This window comes from Felis catus, chromosome A1 (assembly GCF_018350175.1).
Source record: "Felis catus isolate Fca126 chromosome A1, F.catus_Fca126_mat1.0, whole genome shotgun sequence".
Classification (NCBI taxonomy): Eukaryota; Metazoa; Chordata; class Mammalia; order Carnivora; family Felidae; genus Felis; species Felis catus.
The window spans coordinates 109,655,109-109,676,184 of NC_058368.1; the positions used below are offsets into that span (position 1 = coordinate 109,655,109).

A 21,076-nucleotide genomic window follows, 5' to 3' on the forward strand; every position below is an offset into this window, starting at 1 on the left:
TTAGTCCAGACCACATTTAAGACTATGAGATAGCAAAGGGGAGATGGAAGGAGGTATGGGTTTGAGGACAACTTTAGGATGCTAACAATATTGTTTCTTGATCTAGATACTGATTATATAAGAGTGTTCATGTTGTGAAAATTCTTTCAGCTAAAACACTTGTTTTGTGTACCTTTCTGCATGTTATACTCCAATGACAAGTTTATCCCCAAAAAGGTGATTCTGATTTAGAGGAAAGGAAAAAATGTTAAATGGTATACATATTAGTAACTCTTTCCTACTATAAAAATTCAATTTTAAACACTTTCTTCAAAGGAAAACTGTCACACTACTGGCGGGGGGGAACATTCAAAGGACAACTTACAACTTTGTATGGCTCAGCAAAGAGAGGAGAGCTAGGTGGGAAGGCGTCTTCGCCCTGCTGAATTTCCTGATTCCGCCTTTCCCGTTCTTTCATACGCAGCACATTTCGGTCTTCACGGTTCATGTTGCTAAGAAGAGAAACACAATCTTTGTATTACAAAAAGAAAAATTAAATGTTCTGTACTCACTTTGTGAGTTTAAAGCTTCAATCAGAGATTCCCTTTCAAGTTCCAAGTAATAACAGGCATTAGTGCTGAAGCTGGGTACTGGTAATGGTTTTACCAACTAATACCAAGTGTCTTGCATAGCTATCGAGACAGGAAACACTAGCCCAGAGTATTAGGATCCACCCCATTGAAACATTTAACCTCATCAATTTTTTTTTTAATTTTTTTTTTCAACGTTTATTTTTGGGACAGAGAGAGACAGAGCATGAATGGGGGAGGGGCAGAGAGAGAGGGAGACACAGAATCAGAAACAGGCTCCAGGCTCTGAGCCATCAGCCCAGAGCCTGACGCGGGGCTCGAACTCCCGGACCTCGAGATCGTGACCTGGCTGAAGTCGGACGCTTAACCGACTGCGCCACCCAGGCGCCCCACCTCATCAATTTTTAAAGAATTCAGCTAGCTAAAAGTCAGCTAAAACTTATGGAAGGTAGTACTTAAACCCAAATCCTTAGCATTTCCTATAAGCCTTTCATGCTTCCTCTTCAGAAATCTAACTATTCTTTGCCATTAGAGGCACACAACCCACTCCCACCTACCACTCCCTTCCCCCAGGTATCCAGTGCTTTTCTCTACTTTGCATCTCCTTATCTTGATTCCTTTTTGTCTCAAACACAGCTTCCTTGGTGTCCATCCTTATGGCAGTTTGACCCCGCTTTGCTGTTGCTCTAGATTCCCTAAAAAAACGACATTTCTGCTCTAAATACATTAATATTTCAATTAATACCTCAATAAATGGCAGGGGCACTGGGTGGCTAAGTTGGTTAAGCATCCAACTTCGACTCAGGTCATGATCTCACAATTTGTGAGTTCGAGCCCCGCATTGGGCTCTATGCTAACAGCTCAGAGCCTGGAGCCTGCTTCAGATTCTATGTCTCCCTTTCTCTCTGCCCCTCCCCTGCTCACGCTCTGTCTCTGTCTCTCAAAAATAATTAAATGTTAAAAAAAAGATACCTCAATAAATGGCAAAACTGAGGCTTTCAGCAATAGAATCTAAAAATAACTTGAGTTAGTAATAGTAGTCGAAATTGTACTGAAAAAGAGTCAGTCCTTTGGGGTGGAGGGGAAAATGAGAGGGTCATTTCTATAAACATTACAGCATTTTGTATTTTCACTAGGAAGAAAACAAAGAAAATGAATTAAAATTTTGTAAATGGGTACACATTATCTGTTGTTTCTTAGGTTCTCTTTCAGAGATATTTGCCTCTCCCTTGTTTCTTGCCATTTGCTTGCTTAGTTAACTAAATGTCGTTATTTATAGCAGCAGGGACTTTTGGTTAACAACATAAAAGATGCTGAGCCCCGGGACAAGGTATTACCAGAGACTCTGCAACATTCTTCCCTGGGGATAGAGTAAATCAGCTATCCTGGTTTTATTTAAAGGGAGTGGGGAATCCTGGAAGACACCAAAGGGAAAAACCAGATTGTATGTGTAGAGCCTTTCTAGCCTTACAATTCATAAATCTAATCTAATCAGAAAACTGAAGTAAATCAAGATGGGAAATAAATTTTAATTGTTAAAATTAGAATGGACAGCAAAACCAATATATTCATGAAGATTTTTATAAGTGGTCAGAACAGTGCAAGTAAACATTCAAAAATAAAACTTTGTGATTTGCACGATTTAGTATCAAAGTAAATTAATGTTCAAAAAAATATTCTAAATGCTCGAAATGTGTATTAAGGTGTTTCTATGTGTACAATATTCTAATAAACTTAGACAAGAATATAAGCTATTTTGAGGTACTGAAGTAATATGTGCTTTCTTTGGTCTCCCTGGTACTTAGTACCATACAGAACCACAAAAAGTATTTGATTCTTTCTTTAGTAAATACCAGAAAACATCTACACTTCAGTATTCAGAGAGTGAAACCGAAGAACATAATATTATTCTACAATACACTTGAACCAATTAATAAGTGTATATCACTAACAATCAGGTTTCAGAGAGAACGCTATAAACCTTTACACCTCTTCATATGGTGCTACAGCATATGAAGTGATCTGTATCCTAAGAGTCTAGGGAATGTGTTAAATACTAATTTCCTTACACTTCCTGAATTCGATTCCTGAAATATTTTTAAAAAAAAAAAGAAATGCCGGGGCGCCTGGGTGGCGCAGTCGGTTAAGCGTCCGACTTCAGCCAGGTCACGATCTCGCGGTCGGTGAGTTCGAGCCCCGCGTCAGGCTCTGGACTGATGGCTCAGAGCCTGGAGCCTGTTTCCGATTCTGTGTCTCCCTCTCTCTCTGCCCCTCCCCCGTTCATGCTCTGTCTCTCTCTGTCCCAAAAATAAATAAACGTTGTAAAAAAAGAAATGCCTTCCCTAAACCATGATTTAATTAAAGTGCTAAAATAATCATGCAAAAAACACTTGTACATTTATTACACAGATATGATTCCCACAATGAAAGTCCTCCAATAATCCAATACAAAAATGTTTTCTTAAACAATGTAAGTCATCCAACTGAATATTACCTTTTAATAAGACTGCCAAGAAGCAGAACAAAATTAAATGATTGCTTATAAGAACTAATATCCCAGTTATAGCTCTTATTCTCTAATTTTTTTTTAACTTTTTTTTAAAGTTTATTTATTTTGAGAGAGACTGAGAGAGCAAGCGAGGAAGGGGCAGAAAGAGAGGGGGAGAGAGAGAATTGCTAGCAGGCTCCATGATGTCAGCACAGAGTCCAACGTAGGGCTCGAACACACAAACCGCAAGATCATGACCTGAACCAAAACCAAGAGTCAGACGCTTAAGTGACTGAGCCACCCAGATTCCCTCAAATTTTTTTCTGATCAGCCTTACTTTCACATCTAATTTATTGGATCCACATTTGTTCCTGTGTTTTTGAACATCAATACCTCTGCCTAAGATAAAGTTTCCCACAAACAGTAATTCCAGTAATCTGAGATCCCTTAAAATTAACATGAAATTTAAATATAAGTCAATTAGAAGTATATCTCTGCTGCACAGGCAAGCTATTATATAGCATATCCCTCAGGAGATTTGCAACTACCAGAATGAAAAAGGATTGTTAAAATTAGCAAATTGCTACATCAAAACAAAATCTGTGGGTCTACCAGATAAAATAATTTTTAAAAGCATAATAGCAAGTAGAAAGGAGAGTTCTCTAAATTTTTTAATCGCTTAAGGTAAACTGTTCTTAAGTACCTATCAAGTACTTATGTTAAGTTGATATGTTTATTTCAAACAGCATTCTATGGTATAGCATAATGGTATAGCAATTTCATTGTTTCAAGATTGAGCAAATGAGTAAATATACCAAGACTTCTAGGGATCCAGGCATGTTACTATGAAAGAAGAGAGATTATAAATATAGAAAGGAATAAAAAGAAAAAGAACCTTTGAGGACTAGGAACTAGTAGCAGTACAATGAACACAGGCTTTTATTTTAAAAATCTATATCTATATCTATCTGCCTGCCTGCCTGCCTGCCTGCCTATTGAGAGTGTCTCCAGCTCTGTTCACTGAAAGCGTCGGTGAGCACTGACATCCCAGAAAAAAGAAGCACTTTCAGTACCCAAATTCTGATTTCTAATATCATTTCCTACGAAAATGGAACAAGACTTCTTGGAGAAATAGCTCATTCCAAGGCTACAGCAGATAAAGTACAAACAGACCTTAAAATATCTTGTTTTAACAGCAAGAAAATGCACAAAAACAGATGGGGACATATGAAAAGGGCACGAGAAGCAGCCAGAAGGTGCTCCCATCAGTCAGATTTAGAAACATGAGCATCAAAATAAAGACAAAAATGGAATATAAGCAAATGAACAACAACAACAAAAGAATCCCTCAGTCTACAGTAATAATAGCAAAAAATAAAAGAATGAGAAATAAAGCAGGGAGTAAATGCCTTCTTTATAGAACAATGTCAACTAATCAATATAGAAGAAATAAAAGAATTAGAAAATCACTTTTTTTGTGAACACTGAAGTAATAATTGAGACCAAAATCACCAATAGGTGCGCACCTGGGTGGCTCAGTAGGTTGTGCATCTCACTCTTGATTTTGGCTCAGGTTATGATCTCACAGTTGTGGGACTGAGCCCCGCTTAAGATTCTCTCTCTCCCACTCCTTCTGCTCCTCCCCTGCTTGCACACGCATGTGTGCTCTCTCTCAAAAAAACAAAACAACCATCAGTGGATGCTAAAACCACTGGGGAAAAAATTGGGGGGAATAGAATATTCAGTATGACCCCATAGACCATTAATTGGAAAAAAATTTTTTAATATAGAGAAGTAAACAATACCCTTAATCAAGTAATCAGAGTTAACATTATCAATAATGGGATAAAATAACATCATGTGCAGCACTAAATGAGGCACTAAAGACATATCACTACCTAGGTATTCTTTCTGCTAAAAATTTAACCTGAATCTAATCAGGAACAAGCAGACAAAACTTAAGTTGAGAACAAGTCTGCAAAATTGGCCTGGACTCTTCAAAGATGTCAGTATCATGAAAAGAAACACAAAAAGAGGCGGGGGTTACTTTTATATTCTTCTATATTCAAGGAGACACAACAACTAAAGGTTGTATGTGATTCTTCATTTCCCAGACAGTAGTTCTGGGGAGAGAAAAATGGTTGTGAAGGACATTATTGGGAAATTTGAGTATGAACAGTATTTCAGATAATCCTATCAATGTTCAGTTTTTGAACTATGAATATTGTATTTAGTAATGTTGGAGAATGTCCTTGGTTCTTAGGACGTACACAGCATATGTGGGTGAAATGTCATCATCGTGTCTGCAAGTCTAAAACGGTTTAGCACCCATCTAAATATAGATCTAGCATGTGTAGAGAGTGAATGAGTGAGAGAAAGTTTGTGTATGTGTGTATGCAAGCGTGCACGCACACAGGGAGGGTGGAAGAAAGGAGGGAGGGAGGGCAGGAGGGAAAAACAGACAAGAACTGAACAGTAGAGCAGGATCGGCAATTACAGTAAAAATACTGACAACTGGTACATCTAGATCAAGGGAATACAGACATATGTTATACTTTATTATATAGGTTTGAAATTTCCTTTAATGTTTATTTATTTTGAGAGAGAGAGAATCCCAAGCAAGCTCTACACTGTCAGTGCAGAGCCTGATGAGGGGCTCAATCTTACAAACCATGAGATCATGACCTGACTTGAAATTAAGGGTTGGACACTTAACAGACTAAGCCACCCAGGCACCCCTGAAATTTTTTAAAATAAAAGATAGAAGGAAAAGAGTGATAAAGTTTATACAGGAGAGCACTATGGGTACTTTGCAGCATTTTCACCCTTGGAATTTACTATCAAATTGTCTCTTCTCTAAAGATTAAAGTATTTCTCTCAAAGACAGATACCATATGTTTTCACTCTTATGTGGATCCTGAGAAACTTAACAGAAACCCATGGGGGAGGGGAAGGGAAAAAAAAGAAAAAAAAGAGGTTAGAGTGGGAGAGAGAGCCAAAGCATAAGAGACTCTTAAAAACTGAGAACAAACTGAGGGTTGATGGGGGGCGGGACGGAGGGGAGGGTAGGTGATGGGCTTTGAAGAGGGCATCTTTTGGGATGAGCACTGGGTGTTGTATGGAAACTAATTTGACAATAAATTTCATATAATATAAAAAAAAAAGTATTTCTCTCATGTCTAACATGTGCCCCCTCCAGCTTCATATTTCCAAGTTCAAATTGATCATCCAAATCTCCTCAACTCGTCCTCTATGTCACTGTTTATTACACTTGAGAAAGTGTAATAGCATTCTTGGCTAACAGGGGACACTATGAACATGCCAACTTTCAGTTCCCCTAAAGTAACAAGGGTGCCAACCTAAAACAAGATATTAATATTAAACATTAAGATATTAATATTAAACATTAATATCTATTATTTATTAAATCTATTTATTAACTTAATAAATACACAAGAAGCATCTATTATATACTTAGTACTGGATAGAGAACAAGAAGAATTTGTCACAGTAGGTAGTAAAACTTACTATAAAGTCATCACCATTATCAAAACAGCATTGTAGTACACAGAAATGAACTAAATGCTCTGCAAAACAAAACCCAGAAATAAACTCAAAGATACATCGGATATTAACAGTTAAAAAATCCAATCCAATGAGAAAAGAATGTTTTATTTAAAATCTTCTATTTACTAACAAGAGCCAAGTATTTTTCTAAAGTGACATAGTCATTAAAATGGTAAAGTGATGTTTCAAACTCAGAAAAAATAAACCCTTTAATCGAGCAACCTTACTTGTGGGGCTATAACCCACAGAATTAGCAGTACAGCCATAAGCTACAAAGATGTTTAGTGAAGCACTTCTGTTAATGGTAAAACAATTGAAAATAATGAAATGACCAAGAAGAGAAAAAATGGTTAACTAAATAGTTAAACCACAGTTTTTTAATAATAAACAAATGAGGCAGGTCTTTGCCAATGAACTTGGAGGAATTTCCATAATTGCTGCTTTGTGAGAATACATACATGCGACACAACGTATAGTATGACTGATCATTCTTTGTTCAGGGTAAACTAGAATTGTTAGGTGTTGAGTATATCCATAAGAATTAGATTCAACTAACTCGACTAACATCAGAATGTAACAACTAATATTCTCACAAGCTAAACATCAGGACACTGAAATGTGAATATACAGTTTTCATATATAAAACATAGGATGTCTTCCTATTTAGCTATCTCTTCTTTATTGGTCCTCAGCAAATGTTTTGGCTGTTCATATAAACATGAATAAGGAGTGTTCTTCCACCTACACACTTTCCAAAAGAGATAAACCTTAATGGTTTTGTTTCTCCAATTACAAAAGCAATACTGTTTGCTCAAATACTCTTTGCTCAAAACTTAATATAAATTAGAAATTAAAAGTCATCAACAATTTCACTTTCCTGAAATAATACTGTGAGGAGCCACATATAATCATACACATGAAGAAATTATTACCCACACGATTCTTATTTAGTAAACAATGAACATAGTTCCACATCAATACATATGAATTTTCCTTCTTTTATTGCCTGTATAATATTTGTTTAACCAGAAAGCCCCTGATAGATTGTTGGGCTATATCCAGAATTTAGTATTTCAGACATTACAGCGAATGTGTATGTATGTGAAACTATTGTGAGGGTACATGCTATATCGCTTTTAATTTATATCACTAAAGTGCTTTCCAAAATGAATGAATCGGGGACACCTGGGTGGCCCAGTCAGTTGAGCACCCAACTTCAGCCCAGGTCATGATCTTGTGGTCCATGAGTTCGAGCCCCACATCAGGCTCACCGCTGTCAGAGCAGAGCCCACTTCAGATCCTCTGTCCCCTTCTCTCTGCCCTCTCCACTCATTCCCTCTCTCTTTCTCTCTCTCTCTCTCTCTCCAAAATAAAACATTAAAACACACACACACACCAAAAACAAACAAACAAACAAACAAACAAACAAACAGGGGTGCCTGGGTGGCTCAGTCAGTGAAGTGTCCAACTTTGGCTCAGGTCATGATCTCAAGGTTTGTGGGTTTGAGCCCGCATCGGGCTCTGTGCTGACAGCTCGGAGCCCAGAGCCTGCTTCAGATTCTGTTTCTCCCTCTCTCTATGCCCCTCCCCCGCTTGTGTGCTCTCTCGCTCTCAAAAATAATAAACATTAAAAAATTTAAAAAAGGGATACCTGGGTGGCTCAGTGGGTAAGGCCGACTTCCACTCAGGTCATGATCTCCCAGTTTGTGAGTTCGAGCCCTGTGTCAGGCTCTGTGCTGACAGCTCAGAGCCTGGAGCGTGCTTCGGATTCTGTGTCTCCCCCTCTCTCTGCTCCTCCCATGCTCATGCTCTGTCTGTTTCTCAATAATAAGTAAATATTTTAAAAATTAAAAAAAAAATTAGGGGCGCCTGGGTGACTCAGTCAGCCAAGGGTCTGACTTCGGCTCAGGTCATGACCTCACGGTTTGTGAGTTCAAGCCCTGCATCGCGCTCTGTGCTGACAGCTCAGAGCCTGGAGCCTGCTTCGGAGTCTGTGTCTCCTTCTCTCTCTGCCCCTCCCCCGTTCATGCTCTGTCTCTCTCTGTCTCAAAAATAAATAAACGTTAAAAAAAATTTTTTTAAATTAAAAAAAATTTTTTAATAAATAAATAAATAAATAAAGATTAAAAAAAAAAAGACTGAATCAATGGACTGCCTACCAACAAAATAATGAGACTGCCGTTTAATCATGCCATTCTCAATCCTAGGGCATGAGTCTTTTTAAATTGTGTCACCAATCTAAGAGGGAAAAAATCCAATTTCATTTGTTTATTTCATTCATTCATAAAATACATGAGCCTATCCATTATTGCTAGGCACTGGGCTAGAAGCTAGGGATAAAACGGAGAACGACACATAGACAGTTCTTGGCCATCTTATAGTCAACTGCATTCTACCGAATTTCTCTGATAGCTAGGTTGTACTTTTTTGTGTGTTAGCCATTATACTTCTTCTTTTGTGAACTGCCTATTCATGTCTTTTGTCCATTTTCCTATTAAAGTGACAGTCTTTTAATTATGTGATAACAATGCTTTCTCAATTTGTCACATATCTTAACTGAGGAATACCAGGTTAGGATTAAATCATTTAAAAAAATTTTAAATCTTTATTTATTTTTGAGAGAGAGAGAGAGAGAGAGACAGAGTGCGAGTCGGGGAGGAACAGAGAGAGGAGACACAGAATCCGAAGCAGGCTCCAGGCTCTGAGCTGTCCACACAGAGCCCAATGTGGGGATCGAACTCAGAAACCATGAGATCATGACCTGAGCTGAAGTGTCACACTTAACCGCATGAGCCACCCAGGCGCCCCGGTTAGGATTAAATCTTACATTGACGTGTGCATACTCACTCTACTGAGTACCGCTTCAAGTCTTCTGCCTCCTCCTCCAAGATCACCACCAAACTGTACTGGCAGGTTATGCCTAAACTCTTCAATCTCTTCACAATACATAAACTGCACTGCAGTTGCAGAAATTTGTCAGTGCTCTCTGGATTTGTTTCTGCTTCCTTCTTTCATCTTGATCTGGAAATGCTCAGCCTCTCTGGAGTTTTCCATTCTTTATTTCTGTGGGGTAACTATAATTAAGCTAAATAAATAATTTTAAATTCCTATACTACAGATATTATGCTATCTAGATCTTAATTCTCACTTATCCAGTATCCAAAGAGACCAAAAATGAGTTCAACTATGGACAACATAGGATTGGAGGACTTAAGGAAGGAAACAGTTGGCTTTGACTGGCAGCCCCCGCCACCCACTTCACTTGTTACAAAAGACTCATCCACCACTAGCAGCCCCAATCAAGTCAAACTGTATTTAGAGAGGAACCATGCAAATTAGAAAAAGGTCACCTCTCAGACATTCATATTTCTCTGAAGATTCTTAGGACCTCTTGGGAAAAAAGAAGGGCAATGACGGATTAAGAATAGCAATCTCAGGGGCACCTGGGTGGCTCAGTGTGTTAAATGCCTGACTCTTCATTTCAGTTCAGGTCCTGTTCTCACAGTATGTGAGATCAAGCCCTACATGTCGGGCTGTGCGGTGACAGTATGAAGCCTGCTTGGGATTCTCTCTCTCCTCGCTCTCTGGCCCTCCTCCGCTTGTGTGCGTGAGTGCTCTCTCACTTGCACTCTCTTTCTGAAAATAAATAAACATTAAAAAAAAAAAGAATAACAATATCAGAAGAGTATGAAAAATAACTCAGGCACGTATGTAATAACTATTTACTGGATGAATATTTTGGAGCCAAAAAGAAGTCCTCCCTTATTTTTCCATAATCATCACAGGAAAGGCAAAGGTTATCAATTTTCAACAGGACCCTTTATCTCCCAATGCACAGTACCTCAAATTGTCAAGTGATATCTGTCGTTTAGTTATAAGCAAGGACTATTTGATAATCTAGATGTAGAGTGGTATCCTTGCTAATAAAGATTCTCAAAAATGTCTAGTAAGCAAAAACCAACATAGGCAATTACCTATTAACTAATTTCTTAAATACCTTAAAGTAATCTAAGTTCCAAACTTCAATTGAGCTATAAACAGTTGAGGCATGGTAATTTAGTACATGAGATACGAAAAGATAAATGATTGTTATTTCTGATTATATATTAGACATACATTTTAGGTTCAGTAACCTCCTAAATTTCAGTTTTATCTTTTATAAAATGCCCATACTACTCTGATGATAATAATTAGATGAGAAAAGCATTTGAATGTATCTGAGCATTTACCATTACACAAGAATAAAGGATAAAACAAAAAATGAAGGGTGACTCCAAGTGAGCATAAGAGATCATTTTGGGGTGATGGAAATGTTCTACAATTAAACTGTGATGAGGGCTGCACACTCTATAAACTGATTTAAACACTGTTCAACTGTACCCTTAAAAAGTGAATTTTATGGGGTGCCTTGGTGGCTCAGTCAGTTAAGCTCCGACTTTGGCTCAGGTCAACGATCTCGTCAGTGAGTTCGGGTCCCGCATCGGGCTCTGTGCTGACAGCTCAGAGCCTGGAGCCTGCTTCAGATTCTGTGTCTCTCTCTCTCTCTGCTCCTCCCCCATTCATGCTCTGTCTCTCTCTGTCTCTCAAAGATGAATAAATGTTAAAAAAAAATTTTTAAGTGAATTTTATGCTATAAAGCTGTTTTTAAAAAAGATAATAATGGAATATTAACAGCTTGAAAAGGATCCTTGATTACTCTCATTTCTCAAGTGTTCCTCTGTATCTGTGGCCTTACTACTGATGGTCTGTAGGCCAGTGCATTTCCTTAAATAACAGAGGCCTCCAACTTTCTGCTTAAACTGCCTTTTCCCTATCACAAAAAACTGAGGTCTCCTACCATTAAAATAATCTGGTGTTAAAGAGATAAAGAATATAAATAAGGACAAACATTACAGTCTCTCAGGATTTGATACAATGAACTTGAACACAATACAATAAGCCAACTAGTCCTAACAGATACATATAAAACACTCCACTCAACAATAGAATATACTTTCTTCTCACATGCAGTATTGTCACTAGGAATAAAATACTCAGAAATAAATTTAACAAAAAACAAGAAAACATGCTCTGGAAACTATAAAATGTTATTGAAAGAAATGAAAGAAGACCTAAAGAAGTGGAAAGACATCTCATATTTGTGGATTGGAAGATTTAACTATTAAGATGGACATGCTCCCTAAACTCCTCTACAGATTCAACACAGTTATCAATACCCCAGCCGACTTCTTTGCAGAAGTTGACAATCTGATTCTAAAATTCATATGGAAATATAAAGGATCCCGAACAGACAAAACAATCTTGCAAAAGAGCAAGCTGGAAGTCACACACACTTTCCAATTTCAAAACTTACTACAAACCTATAAATCAAATAAATAGAACTGAGAGTCCAGAAACACATTACATTTATAACTGATTCTCATTAAGAGTGCCAAGACAACTCAATTGAAAAATGGGCAAAGGACTTAAATATTTCTCCAAAGAAGATATTAAAATGGCCAATAAATAATTAATACTTTGTTACCTACACTGGAAACAAAATTTTAAAAGAGAAAAGAGAAATAAAATATGACCAACAGTGGCACCTAGGTGGCTCGGTCAGTTAAGCGTCCAACTTCGGTTCAGGTCATGATCTCATGGCCCTTGAGTTCAAGCCCTGTATTGGGCTCTGTGCTGACAGCTCGGAGCCTGAAGCCTGACTCAGTGTCTCCGTCTCTCTCTGATACTCTCCCGTTCACACTGTCTTTCTCTCTCTCACTCTCAAAAATAAATAAAAACATTTAAAAAAAATTTTAAATGAGCAATATATGAAAAGACGCTCAACATCATTAGTCATTAGGGAAACACAAATCAAAACCACAATGAGATACCACTTCACCACTCATTAGGATGGCTATTACCAAAACAAACAAACAAACAAAAACTGCTGTTAAGAAAGTTGAGAAATTAGAATGCTTGAGCATTCATTGCTGATGGAAACGTAAAATGGTTCAGATGGAGTGGAAAACAGTTTGGTGGTTACTCAAAAAGCATAAAAGAATTTCATGTGATCCGGCAATTATACTATGTCTATACCCAAAAGAACTGAAAGCAGGGACTCAGGTACACCAATGCTCATAGCCCCATTATCCACAACAGTCAAAAGGTAGAAGCAACACAAGTGTCTATCAAAAGATGAGTGGATAAACAAAATGTGGCACATATATGCAATGGAATATTATTTGGCCTTAAAAAAGAATGAAATTTTGACATGCTACAACATGGATGAACCTTGAGGATATTTCACAAAGTGAAATGGGACAGTCACAAAAAGACAAATAGTGTATGATCCCACTTACATGAGGTGCATAGAAAATTCACAGAAAGAGAAAGGAGAATTGTGGTTGCCAGGGGCTAGGGATAAGGAGGAATGGGAATTATGTTTAATGGGTATACAGTTTTTGTTTGGAATGATGAAAAAGACCTGTAAACAGACAATGGTGATGGTTTCACAATACTGTGAATATACTTAATGCCATTGAGCTACACACTTAAAATGACTAATAACTTTTATGTTATGGATATTTTTCCACAATAAAAAAATTACAATAAGCACACAGTAAAAAAAAAGGTTTAACGTGCATTCCCAATGAAGCAGAAAGCCACCTTCTATAATATTTTAATGAACACATGCAGTCTTAGAACGTTTCAAATTTAAATTTTAAAAAGATTAAAAGCAAAATGTGACCTTTAACTTGCGTCTTTCAAATGATGTTCAGAACCTACTACAATGTTTTTTTCAATTATTGTCTCAGAACATCTACACTGCTAACAAACGGAGCTGTTCAACTACCAGATTATTAAATTATTTAAACTCTAAAAATCTAAATGAGACTAGAGCTAAGAGCATGATCATTTTAGAATCCAGTTTACAACAAATGCTATTAAACTGTAATTTTATCACAATGCACTGTATTAAAGCAAAAAGCCTCATGTGTACTGAAATCTCCCTTGGCCTCCTTTGGCAGGATTTCTCTGTGAGAATCTGAAGAGGTTATTTCCTAAAAGGTAGGGAAATAAATATTGTACACCTAGAGAGCAAAGCCGATAGTAACAAACCATCAGGTCCCAAAACAGTATTTTGCAGAGAAGGATCTTGCCCCACAGTCAGAAATAAGACTTCTACAGCCTTTAGGTTTAAAATACTGCCATGTGGGGCGCCTGGGTGGCGCAGTCGGTTAAGCGTCCGACTTCAGCCAGGTCACGATCTCGCGGTCCGGGAGTTCGAGCCCCACGTTGGGCTCTGGGCTGATGGCTCAGAGCCTGGAGCCTGTTTCCGATTCTGTCTCTCCCTCTCTCTCTGCCCCTCCCCCGTTCATGCTCTGTCTCTCTCTGTCCCAAAAATAAATAAACGTTGAAAAAAAAAAAATTAAAAAAAAATAAATAAATAAAATACTGCCATGAAAAACACGGAAGCAAAGATAACTCCATTCTGGTTGTGCTTTCTTCGTTGTATCTTTATACATAAGCAGAATTTCTTATAATCATTTTTCATAACTCACTCTCAACTAGGCCCTCAAAGATTCCCAAAATCTTACTAGTTTTCACAGATGAATGTTCTTTCCTACTTCTCACAAGTATTTTCATGGAGTCCTAGGACTCTCTCTCCCAACTTGCATTCCACAAATGGCCTTGTTCTTAGTGAACAGAGATTGAAAACAGAAAATTAAACAAGAGACAGAAATTTTCTCATCAATCAACCATGAACTTTCAAACTACCAGCATCTGAATCCATTCTTATTTCCTCTGGGTAAAAAAGAAAAAGTATCTCTTTTCTGTGAAAGAACAAGTATGTCCATTTTACTACGTTCTAGACCTTTATCAGTTACTGACTTCTCTCTAGCAACTTCAACTTCTCCCTCTCTAATGAATCCTTTCTACCAGCATCCAAGCATATTCTTCCTTTATTTAAAAAGTTTATATACACTTGAGAGAGAGAGAGAGACAGAGAGAGAGAGAGAGAAGGAGGGAGCGTGCACCCAAGTGGGGGAGGGGCAGAGAGAGAGGCCACAATCCCACAGTGCCAGTGTAAAGCCTGACAGGGGTTGAACTCACGAACCTTGAGATCAAATTCTTCTTCAAAAAAAGAAACAGACTCAGGGTGCCTGGGTGGCTCCATCGGTTAAGTCTCTGACTCTTGATTTCAGCTCAGGTCTTGACCTCACAGTTCGTGAGTCAGTTTGTGAGTTCGCGCCCTCCATCAGGCTCTGCACTGTCAGCGCAGAACCTGCTTGGGATTCTCTCTCTCCACCCCTCCCCTGCTCACGCTCTCCCACTCTAAAAACAAATAAACTTAAAAAGAAAGAAAAAGAAAAAGGCTTCCTTGATCCCATCTTTCTCTCCAGCTACCATTCTATCTTTTCTCTTCTCTATTTTCGTTCATGGCCAAGCTTCTCAAAAGGACTCTTGGTGTTTGTCTACTTCCTCTGCAACCATTCATGTCATAAAAAGTTACCTGAAATAGGGTAAGAAGCAATAAACACTTGTGATAGTCATGAACCACCTCAGGAAATACAGCATTGCCAACAGAGTGAAAGGCTATTGTATACCATCCTTGGATCACATCTCTTGTACTCACTCCACCTTACAAGTGAGAGCCACTATTCTGATTTTGGTGATAATCATTCCCATAAATTCCTTTTATATTTTTATAACTTATGTATATATCCTTAACACTGTTTTGCATATTTTTCAACATTTAAAAAGGGTATATTCTAAAGACCGAGGCTTTCTAATTCTCAGCATTATGTTATGAGGTTAATCCATGTTGATACATGTTACTATATATAGTACATTTATTTTCACCAAGGTGTATTCACACAACTTACCACTGTCCAGTTGATGGATATTTAGTTTCCCCTTTTTCTGCCAACACAGAGCTGTAGTGATCATTTTTTTCTGCATTTCTCTTATGCCAGTGAGTGAAAGCTTTTCTAGAATAGACACCTACAAGTGGAATTTCTAGGATGCAAGCATCTTCAATGTTGTTTTTTTTTTTTTAATATTTGTTTAGTTTTGAGAGAGCATGTGCACAAGCAAGATAGAAGATCCAAAGCAGACTCTGTGCTGATCGTAAAAAGCCCAATGCAGGCCTTGAACCCACAAACTGTGAGACCATGACCTGAGCAAAAACCAAGAGTCAAATGCTTGACTGACGGAGCCACGCAGGAGCCCATGGTATCTTCAATTTTAGTAGATACAGACAAATTGTTTTCCAAAACATATCCAATCACTATTCAACCTTCTATTGTTTCCAACTTCCCAACATTCTGTTTTCAACTTCCCACATTCCACTTTGCCAAGATCACTAGTGATTTGCATATTACTAAATCCAACAGACACTTAATCATCTTAGTTGACCTACCATTCAACACATCCAGCCACTAATGGCTCCTTAATATATTTTTTTTTTAACAAAAAGCTGCAAGTTTATTCACATAATAATTCTAACATGTATCAACATAACATGTATCAAAATTTCAAGCATGTCATTTTGAATCTCAAGAAACCACAACATTCAGGGGCGCCTGGGTGGCGCAGTCGGTTAAGCGTCCGACTTCAGCCAGGTCACGATCTCGCGGTCTGTGAGTTCGAGCCCCGCGTCGGGCTCTGGGCTGATGGCTCAGAGCCTGGAGCCTGTTTCCGATTCTGTGTCTCCCTCTCTCTCTGCCCCTCCCCCATTCATGCTCTGTCTCTCTCTGTCCCAAAAATAAATACAAAAAAAAAGTTAAAAAAAAAATAAAAAATAAAAAAAATAAAAAAAAAAAGAAACCACAACATTCAGTATTCATTAAAAACAAAAAAAAAAGGGTGACGGTGGTCATTTATAGGTTTTAGTCCAACATGAAAATGCAGAAAATGTTTATTTTGTTCATCTGTGTTGATTCCATGTTTCTCCTTGAGAAGCTTCAACTGTTCTTCCTTCTTTTTTGTGTCCACCTTCTGAAATGCCCTATTGGCATTACAGTACAAAACCACCAGGTTATCTGTTATAAACACTGAATCCTGAAAGGTGATCACACACATTCTAGGCATCAAAGAAATCTTCACAGATCATGCAAGCTGTTCCTCTAGTTGCAGGTGTGTCCCCAGTCAGATTTAATGAATAGATCAGTATTTCCAAAATATATCGTATGTTTCTTCACCTATGATGTCATATGGCAAATTTCTTTTTTTTTTTTTTAACGTTTATTTATTTTTGGGACAGAGAGAGACAGAGCATGAACGAGGAGGGGCAGAGAGAGAGGGAGACACAGAATCGGAAACAGGCTCCAGGCTCCGAGCCATCAGCCCAGAGCCCGACGCGGGGCTCGAACTCACAGACCGCGAGATCGTGACCTGGCTGAAGTCGGACGCTTAACCGACTGCGCCACCCAGGCGCCCCCAAATTTCTTATATCTAAACTGATTTAGTTCAAGTGGAAGTCGAATATTCACTGTCTTGGCAGGCTGATGAGGTTACTACAGCAAATACTGGAATCCCTCCGGACACCTCTGGAGCTCACTCAACTTTGACCACAACGTCAAATGCAGGACATCAACATACAGGCTCCCTCCTCCTTAATATACTTTTGGTTTCTGCAACTCCAGCCCTCACAGTTTTCCCACCACCTCAGTCTCCTCCCATTTTACCTACCAGACTTCTTAGAAGTTGATGCTTCTCTGTGCTCAGCCATGGGTCTTATTCTGATTCAGTCTACATTCTCTCCTTACATTCTCATGGCTTAAAATACTATGTGTACACAGGGGCACCTGGGTGGCTCAGTGGTTTAAGCATCTGACTCTTGACCTTAAGTCATGGTCTCAAGGTGTGTGGGATGGAACCCAGTGTCAGGCTCCGTGCTGACAGTGCAGACCCTGCGTGGGATTCTCTGTCCCTCTCTCTCTTTCTCTTAAAATAAACAAACTTAAAAAAACAAAAAAACCACCTATATACCTACAATACAAATACCCAAATATGCACCATTATCAAATTTTTCTCTTTGAGATAGAGAACCTCGTTGATCATGTTCTTTGAGGGATCTCAATCTTAAATACATCCCGAATTGATTCCTTAATCTGTTTTTCCCTACTGCCAGGAACTCCTGCTCCAGTAATCCTCATTCTATCAACCAACTGCTCTTGTTCAATCCTCCGTTTAACCTCTCTCCACAACCAACCCATAACCACAGCCTCCCAAAATATATTTTTAATTTATCTGTTCACTTCTTTCTGCTCAGCCACTAGTCAAAACAAGCTATTACTTTATCTCCTTGAACAAATGTTACAACTGGATTCCTGGTTCCCTTGTTTTCTAATCCATATTTCATACAGCAAAGTGATTTAATTTTTTTTAGAGGAAAAGGAAGTAGCTTTTTTTTTTTTTTAATTTGAGAGAGAGAGAGAGAGAGAGAGAGAGAGAGAACATGAGTGGGGGAGAGGGGCAGAGGAACAGAGAGAATCTTGAGTGGGCTCCACACTCAGCAGAGCCCAACGTGGAGCTCAATTCCATGATCTAAGCCAAAATCAAGACTGGGATGCTCAAGGGGCACGCGGGTGGCTCAGTCATTTAAGCGTCCAACTTTTGGTTTTGGCTCAGGTCATGATCTCATAGTTTATGAGATTCTCTCTCTCCCTCTCTCTCTGTCCCTCCCCATCTCCCCAGAGAGTCCTATCATGAACTCACACTCACTTTCCCTCTCTTTCTTTCTCTCTCAAGATAAATAAATAGACATTAAAAAAAAGAAAAGAAAAAAGAGTCAGAAGCTCAACCACCAAACCATCCAGGTGCCTCCAAAGTGATCTTTTTAAAACACAAACCGGATCATATCACCCAACCCCTGCTTTAAAAATTTTAGTAAGCTTTCCATTTACCTTAGGAAAAACTTTAAGGTCCTGAAATGGCCTACAAAGCAATGATGTAACTTCATACTTGACGTGACTCCCACCTATCTCATCAGATTTATTTTATATCTTATGAATAACCTCCCTTCCCAGTGCCCACCAATCATCTTTTCTTTTTTTAGCTTCTTGAACTTGTGGTGTTTTCAGCATTAGGAAATTCATGTAGACAATTCCATTTTCTCTCAGAGTACCTAATTATAATTAAGTATACACTTCTTTTGATGTTCATTAATATTTCCTCTCCCACTAGGTCATGATCAGAGAATGTTGTCTGTTTTGTTCAGCCTTTCATACCTAGAACATAACCTAGTGGACAATCACTTCAGTAAGTAAACTAATGAACTTCAGGGCCTGGTTAGAAAGGAGCAATTATCTCACTATAAAATAATACTTAGAGATCATGGGATTCTTCACCTAACATCACAAAATCCCAGTATTTCAAAACTGGAATAATTAAGACTCCTATTACACTAAAATCAGACACCATCTGCAACATTTTAATTTAGCAGACACTTAACGTATGCATTAATTATTTTAGATCAGAATTGAAACACATGTCTTTACTTATCTGCCAAGCTATACAACTCTGATTCTATGACTATAACTCAATTCACTTTCCCTATGAAGCTTTTCCTAATAAAGCAAAACTTTATTTGCTCATCTTAGAGGTCAAACAATACCACAACCAATGTTTATTATGTCATTACACACACATTCAATTGTTCAAGAAGTCATTTGAAACAGTATTTTCCAAGTGGGTTACTGATAAATGTATTCTTTTTAAAATACTAGACAGGGGCAACTGGCTGGCTCAACTGGTAAAACATGCGACTCTTCATCTCAGGGTTGTGAGTTCAAACCCCACACTGGGAGTGGTGCCTACTTAAAGATTTTTTTTTAAAAAATCTAGATAATTTTAAGTCTCAATTCAAGAAATGTTTATTACACACACAAGTATGCTCAACACTTAAATGTGAACATAAGAATATGACTATTCATATTACTTATAACCAGCTGCTTCCTTCTAGATATTTCTCTCAATAATAATCCTAAAATGCTCCTTCTCCCAGTAGTCCTGCACAGTTTTACACACCAAAACCATTTTCAGAACCAAAACCAAGTAAAATTATATTTCTTGGGCTTTTACTAATACTTGAGAAATATGTAAACCAAATTTAACTAGTTTAAACTTCTCTCAAAAAGTTACTACCAAATTCTAAAAGCATATGGACAAATAAACTGAAAAGTCTATTTTCATCTTTAAAGATGAATGAATGGGTGGATACGATGGTTAAAAGTCAAAGTTTACAGTTCCTTTTAGAAAGAAAACAATCTTGGGGCACCTAGGTGCCTCAGTTGGTTAAGCGTCCAATCTTGGCTTCAGCTTGGATTGTGATCTCATGGCTTGTGAGTTTGATCCCTGCAATAGGACTGTGCTGACAGCATGGAGCCTGCTTGGGATTCATTCATTCTTTCTCTCTCTCTCTCTCTCTCTCTCTCTCTGCCCGTCTCCTGCTGTTTCTGTCTCTCTCAAAATAAACTTTAAAAAAAAATTGAAAATTTAAAAAAAAAAAGGAGAAAAATCTTTTGATTCAGTTTCTTGCTTTCAAAGCATGCAATATCTAAAACCCACTAAGGTCTCCTATTGGAAACTTCTGTAATATATGAGTTGATAATTACTTTCATATTTTTATGAAACAGAAGTACTTAAAACATTCTTCTGCTTAAAAATCAAAAACTCCAAGCTCTATGGAAAATCCTAATCCTAAATTCTCATCCCAGGATTTAAAACTGTCCACAGCTTTTTAAATTCTTACCTATTTCTATAAAACCTTCAGGGTTTATCTGAGCCTAAAAATAACCTACACACGTCCAGATCTACATATTTACTCAAAAACTAGTCCCTCTACTTAGAATATCCTTCCTTCTCCCTATTTCTAAACACATCCATTTCAAAGTTCACTGCATACCCCACTTCCTCCAAAAAGCCCTCCAAGATTCCTCTGTCACTAAAATCACTTACTTTCCAAAGAATTTCTTTGTATCTCATCTGGCACTTAAGACTTGCATTACATTAGGATTATTTACTGATATTCTAGGGACTCTCCCTACTCATCTCCTTATTATAAGCCTCTAGAGAGTAAGAGTCACATAAACATCATTTCACTTACTCTTTAACCCCTGTGGTGATTAACACAGTGAGAGGCATACAAGACATACTCAAAACACGTGATGAGTTTCATAAAGGTCACAACTGTAGTGTTATTGCCCTAAGAGTCAGTGGTAACACTCACTAAAAGTTGGGTTTCAAAATATGATGTGGCCCATCATTTTCTATCCACAGATAGTCTCCCATTTCCTAAGACTTTCAGTTATATCTGATAACAATAAGAGAGTAGGTCTTCTTTATACTGTATTCAATATATTATCAATCCAATAAAGGCATTAATAGTGATATTAAATGAACTCTGTTGCTTTTAAAGCAATTTTTCTTTTTTTTTTTTTTTAATTTTTCTTTAACATTTATTTAT

General features: G+C 37.8%; 1 protein-coding gene across 3 annotated transcripts in view; it reads right to left on the minus strand.

Annotated features, from left to right (window-relative positions):
- Positions 1 to 21,076, minus strand: part of AFF4 (AF4/FMR2 family member 4) — a 99,658-nt gene that overhangs the window by 64,860 nt on the left and 13,722 nt on the right. For 2 of the 3 annotated variants that reach the window (XM_045058857.1, XM_023255091.2), the window contains exon 2: positions 365 to 491. In XM_045058857.1, the coding sequence (XP_044914792.1) occupies positions 365 to 487 (123 nt within the window). In that variant the 5' untranslated portion in view covers positions 488 to 491. Of the gene's footprint in view, positions 1 to 364; positions 492 to 9,471; positions 11,135 to 21,076 lie in introns of those variants that run through there. The other variant, XM_011282068.4, reaches the window with a different exon arrangement.